This window comes from Danio rerio, chromosome 8, assembly GCF_049306965.1.
Source record: "Danio rerio strain Tuebingen ecotype United States chromosome 8, GRCz12tu, whole genome shotgun sequence".
NCBI lineage: Eukaryota > Metazoa > Chordata > Actinopteri > Cypriniformes > Danionidae > Danio > Danio rerio.
Window position 1 is genome coordinate 31,933,971 of NC_133183.1, and position 23,917 is coordinate 31,957,887.

The following is a 23,917-nucleotide window of genomic DNA, read 5'->3' on the forward strand; positions in this document are numbered from 1 at the left end:
TGGTGTTCATCCGGGCGCTTGAGGGATCAGGGGGCAGGAGCTTTCCGTGAACGGAGGGGAAAACGGGAAAGAACGAGTGGAGACACAACCAGTCAAGGCAGCATTATATGACCACCTTTCACTTTAAATACCATCCAAATGGGTTGTAGCAAATGGGAATTTATTAGGCTTGTCATGGGGCAGATTTAAACATTTGTCCTGGCGGGTGCACGGGGTTGTTGCATTTCTGAGGAAAAGCTTATTGTAACGGTTGGATCACGTGGTGAGATCGATTCTCTTTCACAATGGATCTCAGTTAAGATATAAATGCGCTAAGCTTCGGTAGATCATTGGGAATATTTATAGATTGTATGTCCCAGGAAATGGGCACGTAGTTGTTAGAATATGTGCTGTTACGTAAGAGCATTCGCGCGTTCACAACACATGCGCGCCACACGAGACTGGATGGGAGTCCGACTCCTTTCAGCGAGTCGGTTCTTCTAATGATTTGTTATGAATAGTACGAACGTTCGTTGTATTCTCATATCTTAAACTGAAATATTTGAAACGAAGGTATGTTATTTGGATATAATTACGTTATATTCGTTTTAATTTTGATTTTTTTTATTTTCGTGAATTAATTGTTCAGACCTGTGTTTGATTCAGATTCATTTATTCGACTCAATTAAAGGATGCTCACGAATCGGGCATATACGTGAGACGTTCAGAAGAGCTACATGCAAAGTTCACTGAGTTCATCGTAGACACATTGAGGTAATGTTTAGGAGTGACTACATTATCTGTTTCTGAATTGTGTTTTATTGTTGTGTGCCTTGCTGAAGACAATTTATTTTCTCAAGTGCTGCTGTAATGTGGTACAGTTAGACAATGTATGGCTTAGGTGGCCGTTAGCATAATTAAAGCTACATTATTACTAATGCACTACGATATGAATTTGGCTGCATCTTATATTTTACATATATTGGATTAATTATGAAGTATTTTTATTACCTACATGTAGATACATTGGGGGACTAAAAACTCGTGAACATCACCCTCTGCTGGTTCATCACAAAATGCACGTTAGTTAAACAACAAATAAATTATAAAACGGTCAAATAAATATGATAAAAATGAAATATTACATAAAAATAATAAATAAAGCTGAAATTTATTGTTAAAGCTCTAGTTCTCCTAAAAATGAAATTACTCAGTCACCCTTGGTTCTAAACCCTTGTGAGCTTCTTTATTCTGTTGAACACAAAAGAAAGCTGTAAACTAACTACTGACTTCCATAGAATGATTAACATAAATCAATGGTTACAGGTTTCCAGCTTTCTTTAAAATATCTTCCTTTTGTGTTTAACATTTGAAAGAATGTCAAACATGATTGGACCAAGTGAAGGGAGAGTTATGAAATAATTTTCATTTTTAGATGAACTATCCCTTATCCACATAAAGCCATCGAAGTGAATTCGCCTTAGCAGAACGTTAACATTAGATTTTTAGCTGATAATGTCCTTTGTGATTCATAGTAGTGAATGGCTTCCATCACTTGAGAGTCTAAAAGCACACACATTCACACACACTACGGACAATTTAGCTTACCCAATTCACCTGTACCACATGTCTTTGGACTGTGGGGTAAACCGGAGCACCTGGAGGAAACCCATGCGAAGGCAGGGAGAACATGCAAACTCCTCACAGAAACACCAACTGAGCCGAGGTTCGACCTTCTTGCTGTGAGGCGACAGCACTACCTGCGCCACTGCCTCGCCAGATCTCAAACATGCTGCAAGTAAAAAAACACATGCATATTGGAAAACACCAAAAAATTCTCACAACACATGCAAATACAAAAATAAAATGCAATTATGTTTAACTGACTATGTTTTTTATGAAACTACATTTTCGATGCTATAAAATGAATCATGTGAAAATGCATCACATGGTTGATTTTATAATAAATACAGCTGTGGAATTTAACAATAATTATTTATAATCATTAATTTTCTTTCAGCATAGTCCCTTAATTCATTAGGGTTCACCACAGTGGAATGAACCACCAACTTATCCAGCATATGTTTTACACAGCAGATGCCCTTTCAGCTGCAACCCAGTACTTAGAAGCATCCATACATACTCATTTACACATACTGCCAATTTAGTTTATTCAGTTCAACTACACCATATGTATTTTGACTGTGGGGAGAAACCGGAGCATCCGGAGGAAACCCATGCCAATATGGAGAGAACATGCAAACTCCAAACAGAAATGCCAACTGACCCAGCCGGAACTCAAACCAGAAACCTTCTTGCAGGGGTGTCCAAACTCGGTCCTGGAGGGCCGATGTCCTGCATAGTTTAGCTTCAACTTCTTCCAACACACCTGCCTGGTATACCTAGAAATAGCTTGATTAGCTGGTTCAGGTGGGTCTAATTGAGGTTGGAACTAAAATATGCAGGAACGAGTTTGGAAACCACTGCTTTAAGTCAACATTGCTAACCACTGAGCCACTGTGTCGCAGAAAATATGTATATTATTAAATTACTCAATAATTGTATTTTATCAACGTCCCCAACCCTAAAGCCGCCCCTTACAGGCATGTAAAAACTGATTAGGCCTATACAGACTATTATTCCTGTAAAAAATGGGTCATCTCGTTCCTGGAGGTCCGGTGCCCTGCAGGGTTGAGCTCCAACTTGCCTCAACATACCTGCCTAAGTGTTTTAAGTATACCTAAGACCTTGATTTGCTTGTTCAGGTGTGTTTGATTAGGGTTGGAGCTAAAATCTTCTGGAATCCGGACCTCCAGGAACAAGTTTGGGGATCCCTGATGTAAAATTATCCATTAAACTGCCCTACCCAACCCTAAAATCAAGCTTCACTTGATGTTTTAGGGTAAACTGTTCCTTTAAGAAAAACTAAAAATGCCTTACTTGGTGAACATCGCCCTCTACTGCTATCCTGACACGACTAAAAGTGCTCCTCGATGCATGATAATAACTCAAATCAAATAAAAAAAAAATCACACGGCACTTTCCCTTCTCAATTAAAGCATTAAAAAACAAAACAAACCGGTTACTAAGGCTTCAGTAATGAGCCACAAAACATTCAACGGTCATTCAGTTCAAGCAATTCCTGAGTGGGCAGTGGCTGGCTGAACCAAACAAAGCTCCTCTGTGACACTTAGTAAACTGCAGCGCTTTCCCTTTAGTAAATACACGAGGGTGGTTCACTTTTTTTCCACTGTTCATAATTTAGCATGTTTTGGGCAATAATCAGACAATGCAGTAGGGTAACATTTTTTGGGCAGTTTGACACTACCACGTCATGCTTTATTTTTGTGAACCACATGATGGCGCTGGATCTTAAATACAAAGAGCGTCACATAGTTCAACTGACTGTTTGCAAGGCTGAAGAGAGAGTGATTAGTACAATGAAATGAAGAGCGAATGTTGACCTTTCTCCTCAAGAATTATTGTGAACACCCAATACTACAACGTCAAGTTAGAAACGCTGACACAGCCGTTGTTACCTTTCATGAATACATTAAATGTGGATGCTAGTTAAGAAATAGGCTAAATGAAAAAGAGTTTCCACAAAATGGTTTAACAAATATCCCACAAAACTGCTAAATAAGGGGTTATTTTGAATCCAATTAGCATTTAAGATGGCCAATGTTGACTAGTTGGAGTAAAGTTGAAAAATAACAGTTGAAGTCATAGTTTAAATAGATAAATTGATGAGCATTCTCTGTAAAAAAAAAAAAAAAAATGTAAATAATAATTATTTAAAGAATGTGCACATGTGCATTGCCATGCTCAAACAAGTTTAATAAAGCAAATTGAAAGTAACCAGGCAAATTTCCCGGAAAGATGAGTCCTAAAAGTTCCAGGTTACTCACCCATTCATGTTGTCAGAAAGCTTGGGACCAAGTCGACTAAAGTCCTTTTTTAGGGAGGATTAACCAGCATGGATCTATCAGAATTTATTTAACAAACATATTAGGCTACTAAAAGGGCAACGCCATTAAATACTTTTCAAATTGACTCCACTTTTAACTTTTTAACCTAATCAACTTTTTAAATTTCAAACACTTCAATTCAAATTCAGACTGAAGGTACAGTGACAGTAAAGTACTGGAATATGATTCTTTAGTCCAGCTTGAGCCCACTTGGTAAATTAAATAAATTCATCACACTGTGGGATTTGGATGACAATAGGTGAGCTTACAACACAAACACATGCACACAGATCAGGAATGTGAATTATGTCTTGGTCAGAATGGGCAGAGTAGATTGTGATTGGCTGAGGGGTCTGTCAGCATCGGGTTTTGAAGCTTGTGGTCAGATTAGATGAGAGAATAAGAGAGCTGTGGTAGTGAAAAGAGGGACTAAGATAGCAGGAAGAGTTCGCTTTAAAATCTTGAGAAAAACCGCCATGACTCTCACTGAGATTATCTTCGTCTTGACTGGGACTTGCGCCATCCTGGTTTTTGGAGGGAAAATAGCTAGCCTTATTATGATGTTCATCACGAAGCTCTTCTGTCCTCTTCCTGAGGCTTTTTTCACCTCTCTGGGGAAATGGGCAGGTGAGAGACACCAGCATTTTCATCTTGTTACCTGTGTTTTCGACTTGAGTGTGAGTTTTTGTATAAAAACAAGTTGACATATTTATTTTTAAAATAAAATTTCCTTGGAATTTTTTTCATTTAGAAATTCTTAGTAAATTTCAGCAACAACTACAAAGAAATGGCAACTAAATTAATTGTAATATATTGAAAAAAAAATATATATATATATATATTTATATTGTTTGTTGAACAAATTAATGCTTTGAAGGCTGAAATATTAGTGTAAAACCTCTAGTGATATTATTTAAATTTCTTTATTTTATTATAAAAATATTTCAAAGGGACTATGCCGAAGGAAAACGAATGAATGAAAATTATTTTAGTAACAAGATTGAAATCACATATAAAGTTAAAATAAGCAGGATAATCTTTTGGAAGTTAGGAATTAGCTAGGATAGTTGTAAAACCACAAATATAGGCACACAATCAAATACATTTTCAACTATTCAACTTACAAAGTGACTTGAATTAAGGTAAATAAACTGAAGTAGAATCTTGTATACCTTATCAAAAGACAGATTTAACTAAAAAAGATATTTAGAAGAATGTTGGAAACCTGTAACCATTAACTGGCAATGGTTAACGGTTACCAACATTTCTTTGAAAAGTATCTATAAAAAGTGCTTTGGAATAAGTAGAGAGTGAGTAAATAATTAGAGAATTTTCGTTTTTGGGTGAACTAACCTATTTAAAAGTAGATTTAGTAACATGAAATGATGCTGTCATGCCTTATTAACTTCTAAATCATCTGTATATATGTAGAGGGGCTCATTAAAAACAGGATTTTTAACATGAAAATGACAAAATAATATCCTTTAATAAAATTAGCACTATACCATAGTTCAGTCCCGCCATTTATTCCAGGAACAGGCTTTTCATCTCACTTTAAAACTGTCACTCACAAAGTGCTTCGCTTCCCTAAACAGCTCATTTATTGTTGGCAAAAGAGAGTCCCTCCTTATGGCTTTCTTGAAATTATACTGTGTATGCAAGTTCAGAAAAAAAACAACAATCCCAGACACTTTTTCCCAAGCTTCCCTTTCCACTCCGTTCCGGCACTGAGTGTGGCAGAGAACAAAAGGCAATTAGAACAGCATGTTCCAGGACGTTATTACTCTTTTCATTTCTTGACTTTGAATGGTTGTTCCTGCTCATTTGAAATCAAATTAACATTACTTTTCTCTCAATCTGCAGCCACTCTTTTTACTTGAAACTTGTGAAAAGTTCTGTGTGTGTGCGTGTGTGTGTTTTGTATTACAATGTCTCTTTCCAGGGGGTGTTTTCTAGCATGTTTAGACATAGTACATCTGCTATTCCCTTCACTCTGAATAAATAATCATGCAGAAGGTTTTGCAAGATGCTCTACACATGCTAGAATCATCACGTCTTGAAGCACAGCTGCTTTGGCATGTTTGAGTGTGGGATTGTGGAGGGCGAAATCTACTAAAAAAAAAAACAACAAAAAAATGCTAAATAAGAATACATAAATGCACATAAGATTGAACATTTTATGGGCGCTGTAAAAATTAAATGGATACCTCAATTGCATTACCTACATACACAAATTTATTTGCAGTAATTTGTTTTTGATTTTTGTCTGCAAAAGTTGATAAAAATTGTTTTGTTTAAATAATATTAAAAAAGCATTTAATTTAAAGTTATATTGACGTCACTATTCTGAATGAGTATGTGTGTGTTTGCCTCATCTTTTCCTCTGCAATTAAACTTTCTAATTTAATAAAACTAAACTAAACTAAGTCAGGTCAGCCGAAGATAATCATTCAACATTTCTGACACAAAATATTTAGCTTATCTTGAGATCTCATTGAGATTGTAAAAGCGGGGCACTACTTGTACTTGTACACGAGAACATTGGCGCAAAGAAAGAGCGAACGCATGGGAAACAAGACAGAAAGACACAAGAAAACCATTTTCCCACACTGGAGACAACCGGACATTAGGTTTCAAACCTTTCTAGTCTGCAAAAGCAATGAAGGCAGTAATTACATCATTTCCTCCGTTACACACTGCATTTTCTCCTACTCCCTTGTTTCACCTTGTGCACTCGGATGGACTATAATAAACTTTAGTTGGTGGAGAGGAGATAGTCGGCGATGATGACTTTTCACACATATGCAGAACTCATACTCTCTGTTTGTTTACTGAATCGGTGGGTACATACAGTTTGTTAAAGTTCTGTATGTGCTGTTAAATCAAACAAACACTGACCGCCAATCCTATGTAGTAAGATTCTCATAGATAATGATAGGAGACAAGTAGCTTATCATGTAGACTTCTGGATATGCTTGATTTGAGCATTTGTTATATTAGGGGTAAATTATATACAGGTAGTAGTTAAGTAGTTAAAATAGTAATTAGATAAACAATAAACCTTAAATTGGATTTTTATCAGAATATGTGGGGCTTATGCTGCATTCAATTTCTTCTGGGATGTACTTACGAGCTGACAATCCCAAAATGAGCTGTGTACTAGTCACTTTCATTGGCACAAAATGGCGTTGTATCTGCTTTAGATAAATTGCAAGAAAATGTTGCAGCGTTAGTTATCTCTGCTAGCAGAAAATGAAGAGCAAAGGATTCACATCAGTTGTGTTGTAACCCTCAAGATAATTTGAATACATGAATTCCACCCACTGATCTATACTGTCTGTAATAACATATATAATACTCTAATGATCAGTGACTTATCCATGATTCTCACTGACAATCCCCCAACTACACTGTAAAACCCAACAGTCAACTTTATCAAATGACATGAGTGTAGTTAACTCAAAATTGACTGAAAGTTAATTCAACTCATTTGAAAAGAGGTTTGAACTCAGTTTTGATGGTAATGACTTAATTAAATACCTCATTACTTCAACTTAAATGGAGTAAGTTCACAGTACTCATAGTTTAGTTTTTAACTCAAATAGTTTGTAGCAATCGTTTTCCTCAAACTGTTTGAGTTGCCTTAACTTATTGGGTTTTACAGTACTCAGTTGGTTTGAGTTCTCTTCATTTACTGGGTTTTACTCAAATTCTTGCTCAAATGTATTTATTTATTAAACTAGATTAAGTTCTCAGTACTCATTAGGATTAGTTTTTGAACTTAAATAGTTTGTTGCAATCAGTTTCCTCAAATAGTTTGAGTTACCTTAACTTTTTGGGTTTTACAGTGTGGGAAAGTTTTGGGTTTCTCGCTTGTAATAATGACTTTGTAGAACTGTTCATGTGCATTTAACTCGTATATGTGATTTATTCAACATCAATTAAACACACCATAAATGTGGAATTCATAAACATTTGTTATTATTGACATAGATGGTCGTTTAGAGAACTACAGCAATTTATTAACTATAGACTAAATATGATTTAATGCTTGGATACACTCCTTATTAGACTTACTGAGAAGTTCTTGTTCATCGTTTGGTTAGAAGTAAAAAGAAATCAGTGCGTTTATGAACTTTAATGGCATCTCAATCTTAATCCATAAGGTTTAGTATGTAGTTGGCCAACCCTTTGCAGCTGTAACAGCTTTAACTCTTCTGGGAAGGCTTTCCAAAAGATGTGCTTAAGGGAATTTTTGAAAATTCTTGCTCACAGTCTCCGCTGTAATGCATTTCAAAAGTGTTCTGTTGGGTTGAGGTTGGGACTCTTTGCAAGCCAGTCAAGTTTCCCTACACCATAGGTCTCAAACTCAATATACAGGAGAGCCGTAGCTCTGCACAGTTTAGCTCCAACCACCTCCAACTCACACCTGCTTGATAGTGAACACCTTGATTATTTGGATCAGCTGTGTTTGATTAGGGTTGGAGTAAAACTGTGCAGAGCTGCGGCGCTCCGGGAAATTAAGTTTGAGACCTATACTCTACACCAGTGGTGGGCAAACTTTTTAGACCTAATAATAATAATAATAATAATGTTATAATTTTTACAGTGGAGAATAGAAAAGATACTATCTGTTGGAAAAAAATATCATATTAACATAGTTCTCTAATCTAATTTGCACTGCTTAGAATATATAGATCAGTCATCATAAAACTTGATGAAACCACAAATCTTTGATAAAATTTCTTTTTTAAGTGGATGTATGCATGGAAAATATATTCTATGGCAAAAACTATTACATTTAACCAACAATTATTCTATAATTTGAGTGAAATTCACAACAATCTCATTTGACCTTATATTAAAATGCTCATATTAATCATTGCAAAACTAATAAAGATAAAACGGAAGAATCCTAGTCTTTGTTATTCCAAGTCATGTTATTATGAGGGTTTTAATGTGAACCCAGTTCCTGGTCCCCTTTCTTCGCAAGGGTGTCAAAGTCTGGAGTCTGCTACGGCAAAAACGCGAGGCGCAGCAGTCGGTTAAAATGCGAGGCGGGCTGTGGGCAAGGCGCATAAGCAGCGCGCAAAACCCTTGCGGCTGTTAGTAAACCATTCAAAATAGTGGACTTTTAATGCATAAATATTCCAGCTCTGAATATAAGCTGACTCCAATTTCAGGGGATCATTTAATTCACACACTTTCATCAAAAGTTAATACATTTGGATATTTGATTATTTCAGATACACTATACTTTCAGGTATTCGTTCATTGCAGACCAGTTTTTTCGTTTTGAGTCACAGCTTGGGCTCACCAGCTTGATTCTTAGTCAAAGGTTTGCAGGCATCTGGCACCTTTTAAGTCGGCCGTCTAATGCTCGCTCTTTGACAGAAAAGGTAGTCTACCCAGTCTTTTACCATGCAACTTGCCAGATCAAAAGTGGTGAGTAATCAAAAGGCCTACGATGAAGTGCTTACTGCTCCCTTCACTCGTGATCCTCTAGTTCAATGGTCGCAAACTCAATTCCTGGAGGGCCACAGCTCTGCAGAGTATAGCTCCAACCAGCTCCAAATCCCACCTGCTTAATAATCTAGTACTCTTGAAGACCTTGATAAGTTGGATCAGCTGTTTGAATAGGGTTGGAGCAAAACTGTCTAGAGCCACGGCCCTCCAGGAATCAAGTTTGCAACCTATATGCTCTACCTTAATCCATGCTGGCTGTAAAACACCAAGGGTCAACAAAAGTGTCCTCACAATAACCTAGTCATAATGATTTCTGTCGAATTCAAAATAAATCAAATATAACATTTTAGGGGTGACGCAGTGGCGCAGTAGATAGTGCTGTCACTTCACAGCAAGAAGGTTGCTGGTTTGAGCCTTGGCTGGGTCAGTTGGCGTTTCTGTGTGCATGTTCTCCCTGCGTTTGCATGAGTTTCCTCTGGGTGCTCTGGTTTCCCCCATAGTCTAAAGACATGCGGTACAGGTGAATTGGGTAAGCTAAATTGTCCATAGTGTATGACCGTGTATGGATGTTTCCCAGAGATGGGTTGCGGCTGGAAGGGCATCCGCTGCTTAAAACATGAGCTGTGCTGTGTTGACCCCGGACTAATCAAAGGACTAAGCCGAATAGAAAATGAATGAATGAATGAATATAAAATTTTATTTGTCAGGTAAAATTGTATTATGCCAATTACACAATAAAACAATCAGAAAGCCAATTCAGAGATGATACACAACATACATTACTCAAAGATAAAGAGATGCATACCTGACCAGAGATGTATGTTGCAGCATATAAGTCTCAGAGACTCACACACTGCAACGGGGTGTCTTGACTACAAGATTCCAATGGCATTTTGCACCCTTCCGTTAAATACTCAACTCTGAACAAACAACCATAAATTGAAGATAATAAAAGCTTCACCAAGACCTCTGTCTGGTCATACGATAACACAAACAGTAATCACCCCTTGGGATAAAAAGTTCATAATTGACAGACTTCAGTCAATTCGGTAGGACAGACTTTTCCCAAACTCAGACAATAATTATCCTGGTACTAGTGGCTACTGCAAAATTGACATTTAAAATTATGCCAAACACGACAAGTTAAAGTTATAGATTCACAAGATACAGCATACGAAGAGGATGGAGATTTGGTGTGGAATGTCATTGACCTGACCTCTGATTGAAGAAGTGAAGGGGACGGCAGAGAGGGGGGCACAGTATGGGTAACTGATGCAGTTGAAAAACTGTCTTGTAGATCTGCTACTCAGACTAGAAAGTTGATTGTTTTATTGCATCGCAAGTCTTGTGGTCTTGTCTCATGAAATTCCTTAACAGTTCTCAGAGTCTGATATTATAAAGAGATTAAGCCATCCTTACAATATTACATTAAAAACACTACATATTAAACATATTCATTTTCATTTTGGCTTAATCGCTTAATTAATTCATGGTCGCCACAACGGAAAGAACCGCCAACCTATCCAGCATATGTTTTACGCAGCGGATGCCCTTCCAGCTGCAACCCATCACTTGGAAACACCCATAGACTCATTCACACACATACACAATGGACAGTATTAACTTACCAAATTCACCTGTACTGCATGTCTTTGGACCGGAGCACCCAGAGGAAACCCTCGCAAATGTAGGGAGAACATGCAAACTCCACACAGAAATGGCTCGAACCAGCGACCTTCTTGCTGTGAGGCGACAGCACTACCTACTGCGCCACCGCATCACCCTATTAAAAACATATTATATTATTAATTACACCTCACATATTATTGTTCATTCATTCATTTTCTTGGCGGCTTAGTCCCTTTACTAATCCGGGGATAACCGCCAACTTATCCATATCATTGTAATGTACATAAAAAAGTAAATTTAATAAGTTGTTAATCAAATTAGTCTGCAATATTTGATTTTAAGGCAGAAAATATCAGAACAGTAGAGATAGGATTCATTTGCAGCATTTATTCAGAAAAACAAAACAAAAATAATCCACCACACAGGGTTACAAGGCAAATCATCATCCAAAATTGAACCAAAAGTCCAATAAACACCCCCAAAACTATGGCGTAACATCACTAGATCCACACTGTAAAAAAAAAAAAAAAAAGTAAATAAAATCGTAATTTTACGGTTTATTTCTGGCAGCTGGGGTGCCGAAAAAAAAGTAAAATAACAGTTGTTAAATTACAGAAATTTACCAGGAGTTTAAATTTAAGTATATTTCTGTAATTTAATATCCTTTATTTTATGGTATATTTCTGTAATTTAATGGGTGTTATTTAACTTTTTTTTCGGCACCCCAGCTGCTGGAAATAAACTGTAAAATTACAGATTTTTTTTACAGTGCATGTACTAGGAAGCAGGCAAATAATCAGCGTGAACAAAACAAAATCCAAATGCAACAAGGGACAGAAAACATGGGGAACATAAGCGGTAAATCACAGACAGCTGCCAGCAATGAGGGAACCAGGGATTCAGGGAATCATGGAAAGTATAGTCCAGATGGCAAAAGACAGCATACAGCCCTGTGTCCGTAAAAGGACACTGAAGCTGCTGGTTGTAACAGATTTGTTACATCTTTCCATTAATGAAAAGCAATTCCTCTGTTTCAGTGATCACTGGAGGCTCAGATGGAATAGGAAGAGCGTATGCAGAAGAGGTAACAAGAATACCATGCGAAAACTAGAATTTTCTAATAAACATATGATTTCTGAAGGATAATATAACACTGAAGGCACTTCTGTTGAACACTAACAAAGTCAACACAGGCTCATTGTGAACACATACTCGAGTGTACATTTCTAGAGCGTGCAGATTATGTAGCCAAAGCTACGCAGGGCTGCATTTCATCTTTAAAACTAGCACTATGGGGCAGTATGAGGCCTCCGACTGCTTCTGTTTCTTTTCGTGATACCAGCTGACCACTCACCTCCATGAAGATGGCTTTTCTGTCTTTACCAGTTTGCCCAGTAGCTTACCATGTACGTCGACGAACTTGAGACACAGAGAGGTGATGATGGCGAAGAATGGTTCCAGAAAGTAGGTAAAACAAAAACAAAAGGCAAAAATTAAATTAACAAGTAAACAAAAGTGTGTGAGTGTGGTAAGCTCTGAAAACGTGGTAAAATCAGGCTTTTCTTTTTCTGGATTGTTTTTGAAAACACTGTCGGTTGGGTTGAGGAAAGTGGGTGATCGTTCCAAACGGTGCTTATGAAAACACTATTGGTTGGGTTTAGAGAATGGGGTGGGTGAGGCAATCAGTCAGTCGATAGCGGCCTCTGGTGGATTTACACAACAACAGGCGTGAATGGCACTCTGAGAGAAATTTGAGATCTGAAAAACCATACATAGTGGCCTCATAACAAAAACAACAAAAAACTTACCTCTTGGGATGTATTTCTCGATCTCCAAAAAATGTATATAGGGGTATGTATCAATAATGAGCCTGGGTTAAAAATTTTTATTTTGAACAATGCTAACCACTAAACAGTTGGCTACCGTCAATTAAAAACATTCCTTTTTAGGCAGTTTGTACTGTATTGTAATAGTGCAAAAACCTTAAAATAGCTCTTATCCAAACATTTTATGGACATCTTAAAAACATTTAGTGTTTCCTGCATTTCTCTGCAGCTTTCGAAACAAGGGATGAGTGTGATCATCATCAGCAGAAATCAAGAGAAGCTTGACAGAGCTGCCAAAAAGATCGGTAAAGCTTTTACCATTGAATTTTCAGTTTCTCAATAATGTTTTGAGCTCAGTTTAACCAGCGTTCTTTTCTTGTTCTGGCAGAGCTCAATACAGGAGGGAAAGTCAAAGTAATAGCTGCTGACTTCACCAAAGATGATATTTACGGACACATTACAGAAAACATCGAGGGATTGGATATTGGCGTGTTAGGTCAGTAGGTATCAGATATCTCAATGTGTCACAGTATGAGCTGCAGTAATGTCGACTAGAGTGCTGATCAATGTGACTTTGCTTTAAACAGTGAACAATGTCGGGATTCTGCCCAGCCAAATACCCTGCAAGCTCCTTGAAACATCTGACTTGGAAGAAGTGAGGTCACCTTTGGTTTAATGTTCATGCATGTATTATTTGAGATGATATAGTACTCGCATTTTACTATAGCATTGCACATTTTAGATGTCTTCCTTTATTATTTTGGCATGAAAGATGTATTCAAAGGTTAAAAAGTCAGCCTTAGTAAGAAGGTAGCACTTATTTAACCAAGCTCCAATTAGTTTTTATATGGCTTCATCTGAAAGCTTTAAAATGCTGTCTTTGGAGGCAGAATTTCCAAGTGGAAAGACATTAAAGCACACCAGAATCCAAATTCTTCTCAATTTCTTGTCTTGTAAGGTACAAATTTTGAAGACAGCATATGCGCACTGTTAACATTTTTTGTAAATTACACAGTATTTAACTTTAATATAAACTGAATTTTACTGTAGGACTGTAGTGTTAACAGTGTGTCATTTGCTGCCTCCAATATTCCTCTATTATGTGCTTCCATTGCTGACATTTCAGCAAAAAAAAAAAAAAAAAGGTGTATTTATTGTCATCAGTGAACTGAGCGCCATTTTATATATAAATGTAAATTTTTGACCAACGTTCTCCACTATTGATGGTATTTCTAGCACAAAGTTTTGTTGCAATTGTAGTAAGCAAATAATCCCTTGATTATCACGAAAGCTCTCTCTATTTTGTGATGTATGATTAAATATTAATACTGCCTCAGAAGTCTGTCTGAAATCCATTTTACGAGGTGCCTTTGTGCTCAAATTCTGCCTCCAGAGTCAATGTCTGATTGGGCAACTAGGCAACAACTCTGCAGCTTAAGCTTTCGGATGCAGCCTTTATTTCTACTGTGTAAAAATCTCAATACAACACCTTTAAATCAGAATTCATCTGCCACTTTATTAGGTACACTTTGCTAGAACCAGATTGGACCGCTCTTGCCTACAAAAAAAAAGTCTTAATTCTCGTAACTTCTCTGGCATGGATAGTTGATATTTAAGGTGCTAAAAAGTGCATCAATTTATTATATTAGATTGATCTTTGACAACTACATAGTAGGTATGTGGCTAAGGTAAGTTAAAATAATAAGAAATAATTTATTTTTATTTTAGCTAGAAGGAGTGAGTGAGCAATCTTTATGTCACCAGAGTAACCCATTTTGCTCATGAGTTTTTGAGGAAATATAGGCTATATTATACTAATAAATTTTAAAAAGGGATTGACAAAGATGCATTACGAGTTGCATTTTAATATATATATATATATAAACAGGAATTAAACGGCATCTATTTTGCCTTCTTTTAAAGATTTAATATGAGTATTTTGTGTCTCCAGAATATGTCTGTAAAGTTTCAGCTAAAAATACCCATCAGATTATTTATTATACCTTTTTAAATCCTGGTCAATTTGAGCTGATAAGACATTAGCTGTTTTTGTTCCCTGTGCCTTTACTTCGCATGAGCTGGTTCTCCCTGCCAATCGTTCCCAAGTGCGTGTCAAGAGTTTAGCCTTCATGTAGGTTTAGGTCACTTCAGTATGAATGTGGACACACTATACCTACACACAGTTCTGTCCAAACAGCTTACAAAAGGTGATTTTCCTCATAGATGTCGTTTAATATCAGGCTTTGGATAAACAAAAACTTTTTCTAATTTTTTTTTAAGCTTATTGACCTCCTTTTACTCCAAAGAAATCAAAGAGCCGTATGATATGACACGATGCATAAATGTGTATTAAACACTTATATTCAGCCGTCTATATATGTTTGTTAGCTCATTACAAAAATATGCAGTAAATTTCACTATTTACATGTAAAACTAACAAAAGAAATAATTAAACATACCTTATGCCTTTTCAGGGTGGTCCTGAATAAATGTATAATTCATTTATCCCGGAATTTATGTCCTGAGAAGCTGTAAACAGATCAGACCCATGGCCAGTCCAGGGTCCATGGCTAGAACTGCCCCTTTAGGGCCTACTAACACTATGCTATCTGAACCATGCCCAGGCCTGTTTACCGGATCGTTTGAGAAGTGTGAGCGCGCAGAATCGGGCCACAAAGCACGAAACTGAAAGCGAGGATTGACTTTTAAGGGACTGTTTCAAATGGATTTATTAATCATCCTTACTGTTCAGGAAACGCAAACTGTCATAGATTATTAAAGACGCAAACCTCTCACTGCACGACAGCTGCGCACCTTCAGCAAACCTCCTAATACCTACAGCACGAGGACTTTATGGTTGTTTATGAGCGTCAAACGTGGCTGATCCGTTCGACGAAATATTTAACTGCGTGTCATTGCATATCAAAAGACTTAAAAAACGAAACTACTGAAGAAATCTCCACTGTGCTGAGCAAGCTGTACTTCTAACTTGCGCATCACCGATAATGTAAGCGTGCCCAGGCCCGAATGTAATGTGAGTGCGGGCCGTCGGGGGAGACGGGAGGGGGGACAAGCGTGTTTTGGCCTGGTTCAAGGCAACTGTACATAGTGAGAGTACGCCCTTATGCTGTGTTCACACCAGACGCGGAACGCGCGGATAAATCGCGCTATTCACGCAAAATTGCCGCGTGAACATTTGAGTTTGCTCGCTTTATTCGCGCGTCAACCCCCGCTTCATTCGCGCGTCAACCCCCGCTTCATTCGCGCGTCAACCCCCGCTTCATTCGCGCGTCAACCCCCGCTTCAATCGCGTGTCAAATTCACTTCAAAACAGACGCGGATTCGCGTGATGGGCAGGGCTTCTGTCTGCCCGGTGACTCTAGCTTCATAGCTAAATGGCTAACATGGATTTTATTAAGAAAATAACAGTGTTAATGTGCTTTATGGAGACTGAAAAACAGCGTCGATACGTTTAAGGTCCTGTATGAGTCCACTGCATCCTTTCAGAGGTGCATCCAGCTCTGTGAGTTCATAAACTCTTCCAGAAACTGAACCTGGATGATAGAGACTTTCAGCGGTGTCTCTGACTGAGCCAAGCCCAGTTTGACGACTTGTTGTCGGTGTCGCCTGGAGGATTTGCCCCGGGCCACCATCAACAATCACGCCCCCACAAGAGCAAGCTTCTGATTGGTTAACGCGGCGCAAATGTCCGCTGAAGTTCAGATTTTTGAACTCGAGAGATTCGCGTGAAACGCGCGTTAAGCGCGTCAAACGCGCAAATGCTCAATTCGCCTCGTATATATCACGCTATTCGCACCGCGCCATTCGCACAATTCGCGTCATTCGCTCTGCGCCATTCGCGCGTAACGCGCCGCAGGATGTCTTTTCGCGCATTTGCATTGACTTTACATGTAAATCACTCGCGCTTGACGTGTGTTCCGCGTCTGGTGTGAACGCAGCATTAGTCTCCCTGCCTCTCCAAGTTTCAAAATAAGAGTCCCATGCAAATAGTACATTTAATACAAGCTTTAAAATAAATAAAAAAATTAGGAAAATATGATCATTATAATCTCACAAGGAAAAGCTGTGGCTATTTAAATGCTGCTGGAGGTGTGCACATTGATCACCCATGTGCAACGTAACAGTCAATGTTTTGTCAGTTTTTCACCTTGACTTCACACTCATGGGATTTACATGAGAATGAGGAAATACTGATGTTTGAGGCTCACGGTATTGTCAATAACAATGCAAAAAAAGTTTGATAGGAAGTTTCAGTATGAATTGCTATAGTTTTATTAAAATATAGCTGCTGAATGCGCATCTGGAAAGGAATGCCAATAAGCTTTGGGAGTAAGTTTGTCTTTCCAATGGAGGTGCGCAACTTGCATGTATTTAAATGATGATGGTTAGTTGCTTTACTTGAAAGCTCAAATTTGATTATCATAATTTATTTTGTTTACTGAGTTTGAGGTTTATTGTATCATTATTATTGATACATTAACGTTTTCTCTAATTGTTCAGTGTCCACACTTTACCATTGCACAAACTTTCTAACATTTTATTCATCAATTAAAGAGTCTCTTTAACATTTATGCTTACTTTATTATAAAGAGACAAGATATTTAGTTTAAGTATTTTAGTTTTGACTATTAAAACTATTTGCCTTAGTAATGTTGGTAATTGAAAATAAAGTAGTTTAAAAAAAACATAATATTTATTAATGGATTGTTAAAAATTTTCAATAATTATCAAAACCAAATAATATTGAACATGAACATGTGATTATTTATTTATTTATTTTTTTTTTGCAGTATCGCCCAGCCCTACGCAGTATGTTTTTCCAAGTACTGAACTCTTATTATTCAGATATGCTTACGTATATATAGGTTTTCATTCTAAGGCACCTTTAAGTGCCCAAAGTGTGCCAAGAAGATATTCCATAAATCATTATATAAGATGTTACATGTAATATTGTTAATGAAAAATTCTGAAACAACCATGCCACAACAAAATCCCCCATAAAAATAATTTTCACTAATCTTTTGTTGTCCAATTTTGGAGATCCTGAACAAATTCACTTACGGTTTGCTGTTGTTAGCACTGGTGTGGCACTTATTTAAGAATCGATGTGTTGTGAATTCAGAGATGCTCTTCTCCAGACCTCATCTGAATTACCATTGTCTTTCTGTCAGCTTGTACAAGACTGGCTATTCCGCCAGACTTCAGGGATCAACCAGACATTTTCTCTCACAGACCTGCTACTCTTCTGGCTATTTTCTCAGTAGATCGGCAGGTTCTGAAATATACATTTTGTCACCAACAACCAAAGTAATTTAATTCACTGCTCATTTAGCATTGGTTTGAACATCAGCATATCATCTATATGCCATGTATTTATATAAGCAAACAGTTGAACAGTTGTACCTAATAGAGTGGCCAATGAGTGGAGAAATAGTTGAAGATTTGGTGTCATATTTGGAGTATGTACAGAATAATCATTTATGTTTCATCTCATGGTCTCTCTAGAGAATATATGACATTGTCAACTGCAATGTAAAGTCCATGGTTAAGGTGAGTAGAAACCAACAAAACTATACACTATAGCATGTACTCGATCACATCAGTGATGAATTTCTTGTGTTGCTCTATTGTCTCTTGAAAAAAAAAAGTCTCTTGTAAATGTATAATGAACATTTAACAGGGTCTTCCCATCAGTCATTTATAAATAGGCCAGTTGAGTACCTGTAGTTTAGAGATAAACTAATTTAAAAGAGTGTGTTTCCATATTCAGATGTGCAGAATTGTACTACCAGGAATGCAGCAGAGGTTTGAACTTCTCTGTTAAATAGTTTTGCATCATTTTTTGTGTTAAGATAAACATATGCCAAACACAGCAACCATATGTATTTTCTTAGAAGAAGAGGAGTCATTCTGAATGTGTCTTCTGGAATAGCCAAAATACCATGTCCCATTTACACCTTGTATGCAGCATCAAAGGTAAATTTACTCAAGTACATGACATTTAAACCAACTGAGTCATCTTTTCCAACATTCTGCACTATAATAGCAATGAAAACATGTCAAAATAGCTTTATATTTTCACATGCAGGTTTTTGTTGAGAGATTTTCACAAGGTCTTCAAGCTGAATATATATCCAAGGGTGTTATTATTCAGGTAGAGTACAAAATGTACCATGCATGCAAATTAATGTTTTTTTTGTTGGTACTTGTTAACTAACCACAGAGTTATGTTTTGTTTTTATCATAAATAAGATACCAATCATTCCCAAACATATTTTTTTTTCTCAGACAGTGGCTCCATTTGGGGTTTCAACAGCAATGACAGGACATCAGAAGCCAGATATGGTCACATTCACGGCTGAGGAGTTTGTGAGAAGCTCGCTGAAGTACCTGAAGACTGGTGACCAAACGTATGGCAGCATCACTCATACTTTACTGGTAATGACCTCTGTTTATTGAGTTTAAGGGCCACTCGTTTTTACTGGCATCTATGGTTTCATCAAATAGACTTTTAAAGGAATAGTTTTACACTTTATTTATTCATTCACCATGGTGTTACTGCAGTCAAAACTGCTCTTCTTTCGTTTTAAGAGCATATAAATTCACATAGACATTCAAATGTTCAAAGTTTAATGCAGCGCTGGTCAATTAATCAAACTGAAATTGCTAACGCAATGGGGTGAATGCACAGGGACTTTTAATTCTCAGCAAGCCAGCTCAAGCACTTCCTGTGAACTGCCATGCCATTACAAAGTTGCCGCATTTAAGATCTGGTTCCTTTAAAAAATCAATGATCCTCACTGCCTTGAATGACATATGATCTAAAGGGGGTCTCAGATCAGACAAGAAGCACTGAATTAAATTCCATTGTTTTGTGCCAGGCATCACGATCGCCTCACAGCAAGAAGGTCGCTGGTTCAAGTCCTGGCTTGGTCAGTTGGCATTTCTGTGTGGAGTTTGCATGTTCTCCCCGTGTTGTCTTTCTCCGGTTTACCCCACAGTCCAAAGACATGCGGTAAAGGTGAATTGAATAAACTAAATGGGCCGTAGTGCATGTGTGTATGGATGTTTCCCAGTGATGGGTTGCAGCTGGAAGGACATCCGCTGCGTAAAACCTATGCTGGATTGGTTGGCGGAAACTGATAAATATTGGGAGCTTAACTTAAATACCCACATCACATGATCTTAATTCTAAAATAAAATTATTCACTTTATTATCAAAATTTTGTCAATGACAGTTTTATTGTCCTTGTCTCAGAGAGTTGTTGTCATGGATGGTTGAAGTAGCTTCAGTCTTTTTCAGTGAGAATGATTATTGTTCTATCATTCATTCATTCATTCATTTTCTTTTCGGCTTAGTTCCTTTATTAATCTGGGGCCACAGCAGAATGAACCGCCAATTTATCCAGCACATGTTTTACTCAGCGGATGCCCTTCTAGCCGCAACCCTTCTCTGGGAAACATCCACACACAATCATTCACACTCATACACTAGGGACAATTTAGCCGACCCAATTCACCTCCACTGCATGTCTTTGGATTGTGGGGGAAACCCCAGCAGCCGGAGGAAACCCACGCCTACAGGGGAGAACATGCAAACTCCACACAGAAACGGCAACAGACCCAGCCGAGGCTCGAACCAGCGACCTTCTTGCTGTGAGGAGACAGCACTACCTACTGCGCCACCGCGTCACCTATTTTTCTATTATGATATTTAATTTTTGCAGATAAACTCTTCACATACATCCTGCTGCTGCTGTGTAACGGGAGTCTGGAGTTTTTGAGCAGTCTGTATAGACTGGAGTATTATTAAATATTTGTGTCTCATGTATTGTATTGCGCCATATTTTTTATAACTACACCTGCAGATCATCAACTGGCATTTGAAACAGTGTTATGAAGTTTTGTAGAGATCGCCACTGTAGACAATGTATGTTTGTCTTATTTTTTTGGCATCTACATCAACAATACATACAAAACTATTATTATTATTTACCGTTATTATTTGTACGGTTTACTTATTCTCCCAAGATGTTTTCAGTTCTTCTTTAACTGGAAGAGTCTCAGTTTACCCCCTAAGTGAACACCAGTACTCAATCTTTAGGTGTTTTATATTTCTAAAGTTCTTCTGCATTTCCACTGAGACTGTGAATGATCATATCCTGAAGGCTCCACATCCTGTTCCTAAGGACTGATATTTTATTCGTTTTTCATTTCAAAGAAGACGATGTTGATGCCAAATTGTACACTATTCTGCCATTATATATTACTGGTCTTAGGACTGTGCAGTATACTATTTTCAATGTTTGTTGACTTTTGTTGCCATTTGTCTGTTATTTTCTTTACGAGTGTTGCATAATTTCCATCCAAACTCCAAGCATTGACCACAATCTTAATCAATTTTCTCTTCTGATCTCAAGCTATAGGCAAATGACTGAGAAAGCATCAATCTGAAGCTGCATTTTTATGATATCATCATGTAGATTTTTTACAAAGTATTTTACATTATTTTAAAAGTACTATTTTGTATTTGAAATACATGCATCTGAAATACCGCCCATAGGACACTCCATGAATTACACGTTAATCCTTTGGAGGTTATTCAATACAAAAAGCAACAAATCCAGTTGTGCAAATCATACTGATTTGAACTCTTCTTTGTATTTATTTATTTTAATTGTTAATCCAATTTATTCAGTATATTTTAATGTGCCTATTGATCTTTAAACCATATCATTCAAAGAACCATTCTATTGTAGAAAAAGATTCGTTTTAGAGATTGTTAAATCATTCTTCACACTAAGATGTCTTTAATTTTGTTCTTATTTCCTTTTTGAACTCTTTATTTTTATGATTGTGTCTCTCTTCTGTGCATATTTCTTAAGCAGACTGCGTGTTTTACAAATAAATATTGTTTCCTGTTCAAATGACACAGCAGTCACATTGTTGTTGCAAACTAACTAATGTGTAATTCATCTCTAGGGCAGGATCGTGCAGTCCATTCCTACCTGGGTCCTGCAGAGTGAAACATTTCAGCATCACTTTCAGGAATATGTGAAGAACAGGGACAGAAGATGAGAGATGGCATTCTCAGACTTTATACTGTATATAGTATTGCACATTTGATATGTGTGTTTCTTTGCACTAATTAAAACGAAGCTGTGTGTAAAAAAAAAAAACGTAAGACTGGAAAAGAAAAATGACAGGCCACTGTTTTTCCATGGTCCTTCAAAATATGCTAAATCAGTGTTGATAATGGAATCATTATTAATGGTAATCATATCAGCAGACTGGAGATAGAGGAGTAGTACTGACCTTGATAACATTAACGGAAGGTCAGTTTCACAAAGGCCAAATCACAGAGTCAGACATGTGACCTTGTTGTTGTTTTTATTATGTTTTCTTCCAGATTAGAACGTGTTTAGGCTTATATATTTTCAAACCATGGTTGCATTGGAAACAACATCCAAAAACACATATTTGGCGCCACGCAGTGGTTAAATTTGGTTAAATCATCTTTAAAAGCTGATGAAATGAAATGTAATCATTTTGTCATTACACTGTAAAAACAAAAACAAAACAAAAAAATAATAAAAATAAATAAATGGGTTCCACACAATTAATTTGTGTTGGGGCAAAATGAAAAAAAAATTAAGCTAAGTTATTATTATTTTTTTTTTAATTTTTTTTTATTTTTTTACAAATTTAAGTTAATTGAATATGAAACAATTAAGTAGCCAACCCCTCAAAAATTGTGTTGTTTAAGTTCAATTTAAATAGGTAGTATGAACAAACAGCAAAGTGAAAGCCAGTATTTTACTTTCATGTGATTAAATTCTCTGTAGCCACTTGAGGAAAATGCAAACCCTTTTTGTGTAGTTAATTATATTATTAATGTATACCAACATATCATAAAGGAAAAAAGGATTTGAAGAATGACATTAGAAAAAAGAAATTCTAAATCACTTGAAATTTTCAATGCTAAATAAATTTTATCTACATTTAAATAAATTGGCACTTTTAAAACACAACATTAATTATAACATGATAAAGTTAAATTCTGGCGATTCATTCCGTTGTGGCGACTCCTGATTAATAAAGGGACTAAGCCGAAAAGAAAAGGAATGAATGAAAGTTAAATATTAATAACATAAAAGTTTCCACCAATGGGTGTAATGTTGAAATATTCAGTATACATTCTGTTGTTGGCTCAAATATAAAGACTTTAATTTTTCTAGTCTTTGAAGTCACAGAATTAAATGACTTATTGATTCAAAATGTACGTTTCTTGAGTGATTTATTGTGGCATGTATACATATACATATATATAGAAGTCAGAATTATTAGCACCCATTTGTTTTTTCTTTTTTAAATATTTCCCAAATGATGTTTACTAGAGCAAGGAAATTTTCACAGTGTGTCCGATAATATTTTTTTTTCTGGAAAAAGTCTTATTCATTTTATTTCGGTTATAAAAGCAGTTTTTATTTTTTATGAACCATTTTAAGGTCAATATTATTAGCCCCTTTAAGCTAATTTTTTCAGAACCATTTCAGAATTTTCTTCAGAACCATCGTTATACAATAACTTGTCTAATTACACTAACCTACCTAATTAACCTAGTTAAACCTTTAAATATCAATTTAAGCTGTATAAAAGTGTCTTGAAAAATATCTAGTCAAATATTATTTACTGTCATCATGGCAAAGATAAAAGATCTTTAGACTATCAGTGTTGGGGTAACGCATTACACGGCAACGGGAGTCATATAATATTATTATTTTTCTAAGTAAGGAGTAAAGTAACACATTAAAAATAGTAAAAACATTTGAGGTACTTTTAAGTTTAATTAATTAGCTTTTAAAAAAAATTAATTGCTGAATTAAAATGGGTCACAAAGACTCACACAGTCAATCAAAGAATGTGTTCATTATTTTGAACGCATCAAAGAAAATGAAAGGGGAAAAGGGGATTGTCTCAATGGACCGTGATTTTACTTAAGACAAATAGTACAAAAGTAGCAAAAAC

The 23,917-nt window shown here is 36.6% G+C and overlaps 2 protein-coding genes across 16 annotated transcripts in view; one reads left to right on the top strand and one right to left on the bottom strand.

Annotated features, from left to right (window-relative positions):
* Window positions 1-23,917, bottom strand: part of slc20a2 (solute carrier family 20 member 2) — a 117,650-nt gene that overhangs the window by 82,797 nt on the left and 10,936 nt on the right. Inside the window, exons 2-3 of the mRNA XM_073909551.1 lie at window positions 11,042-11,196; window positions 1,588-1,771 (exon numbers count right to left, since the gene is read on the bottom strand). The gene's annotated coding sequence lies outside the window, so the exon portion shown is untranslated. The remainder of the gene's footprint in view (window positions 1-1,587; window positions 1,772-11,041; window positions 11,197-23,917) is intronic.
* Window positions 9-23,167, top strand: hsd17b3 (hydroxysteroid (17-beta) dehydrogenase 3). 15 transcript variants are annotated; one of them, XM_073909225.1, is made up of 13 exons: window positions 9-552; window positions 646-753; window positions 12,080-12,126; window positions 13,098-13,173; window positions 13,257-13,364; window positions 13,456-13,523; window positions 18,395-18,439; window positions 18,660-18,694; window positions 18,784-18,865; window positions 18,978-19,043; window positions 19,178-19,327; window positions 19,771-19,861; window positions 21,872-23,167. In XM_073909225.1, exons 4-13 carry the CDS (start codon window positions 13,113-13,115, stop codon window positions 21,913-21,915), a joined length of 750 nt encoding a protein of 249 aa, XP_073765326.1. In that variant the 5' UTR covers window positions 9-552; window positions 646-753; window positions 12,080-12,126; window positions 13,098-13,112; the 3' UTR covers window positions 21,916-23,167.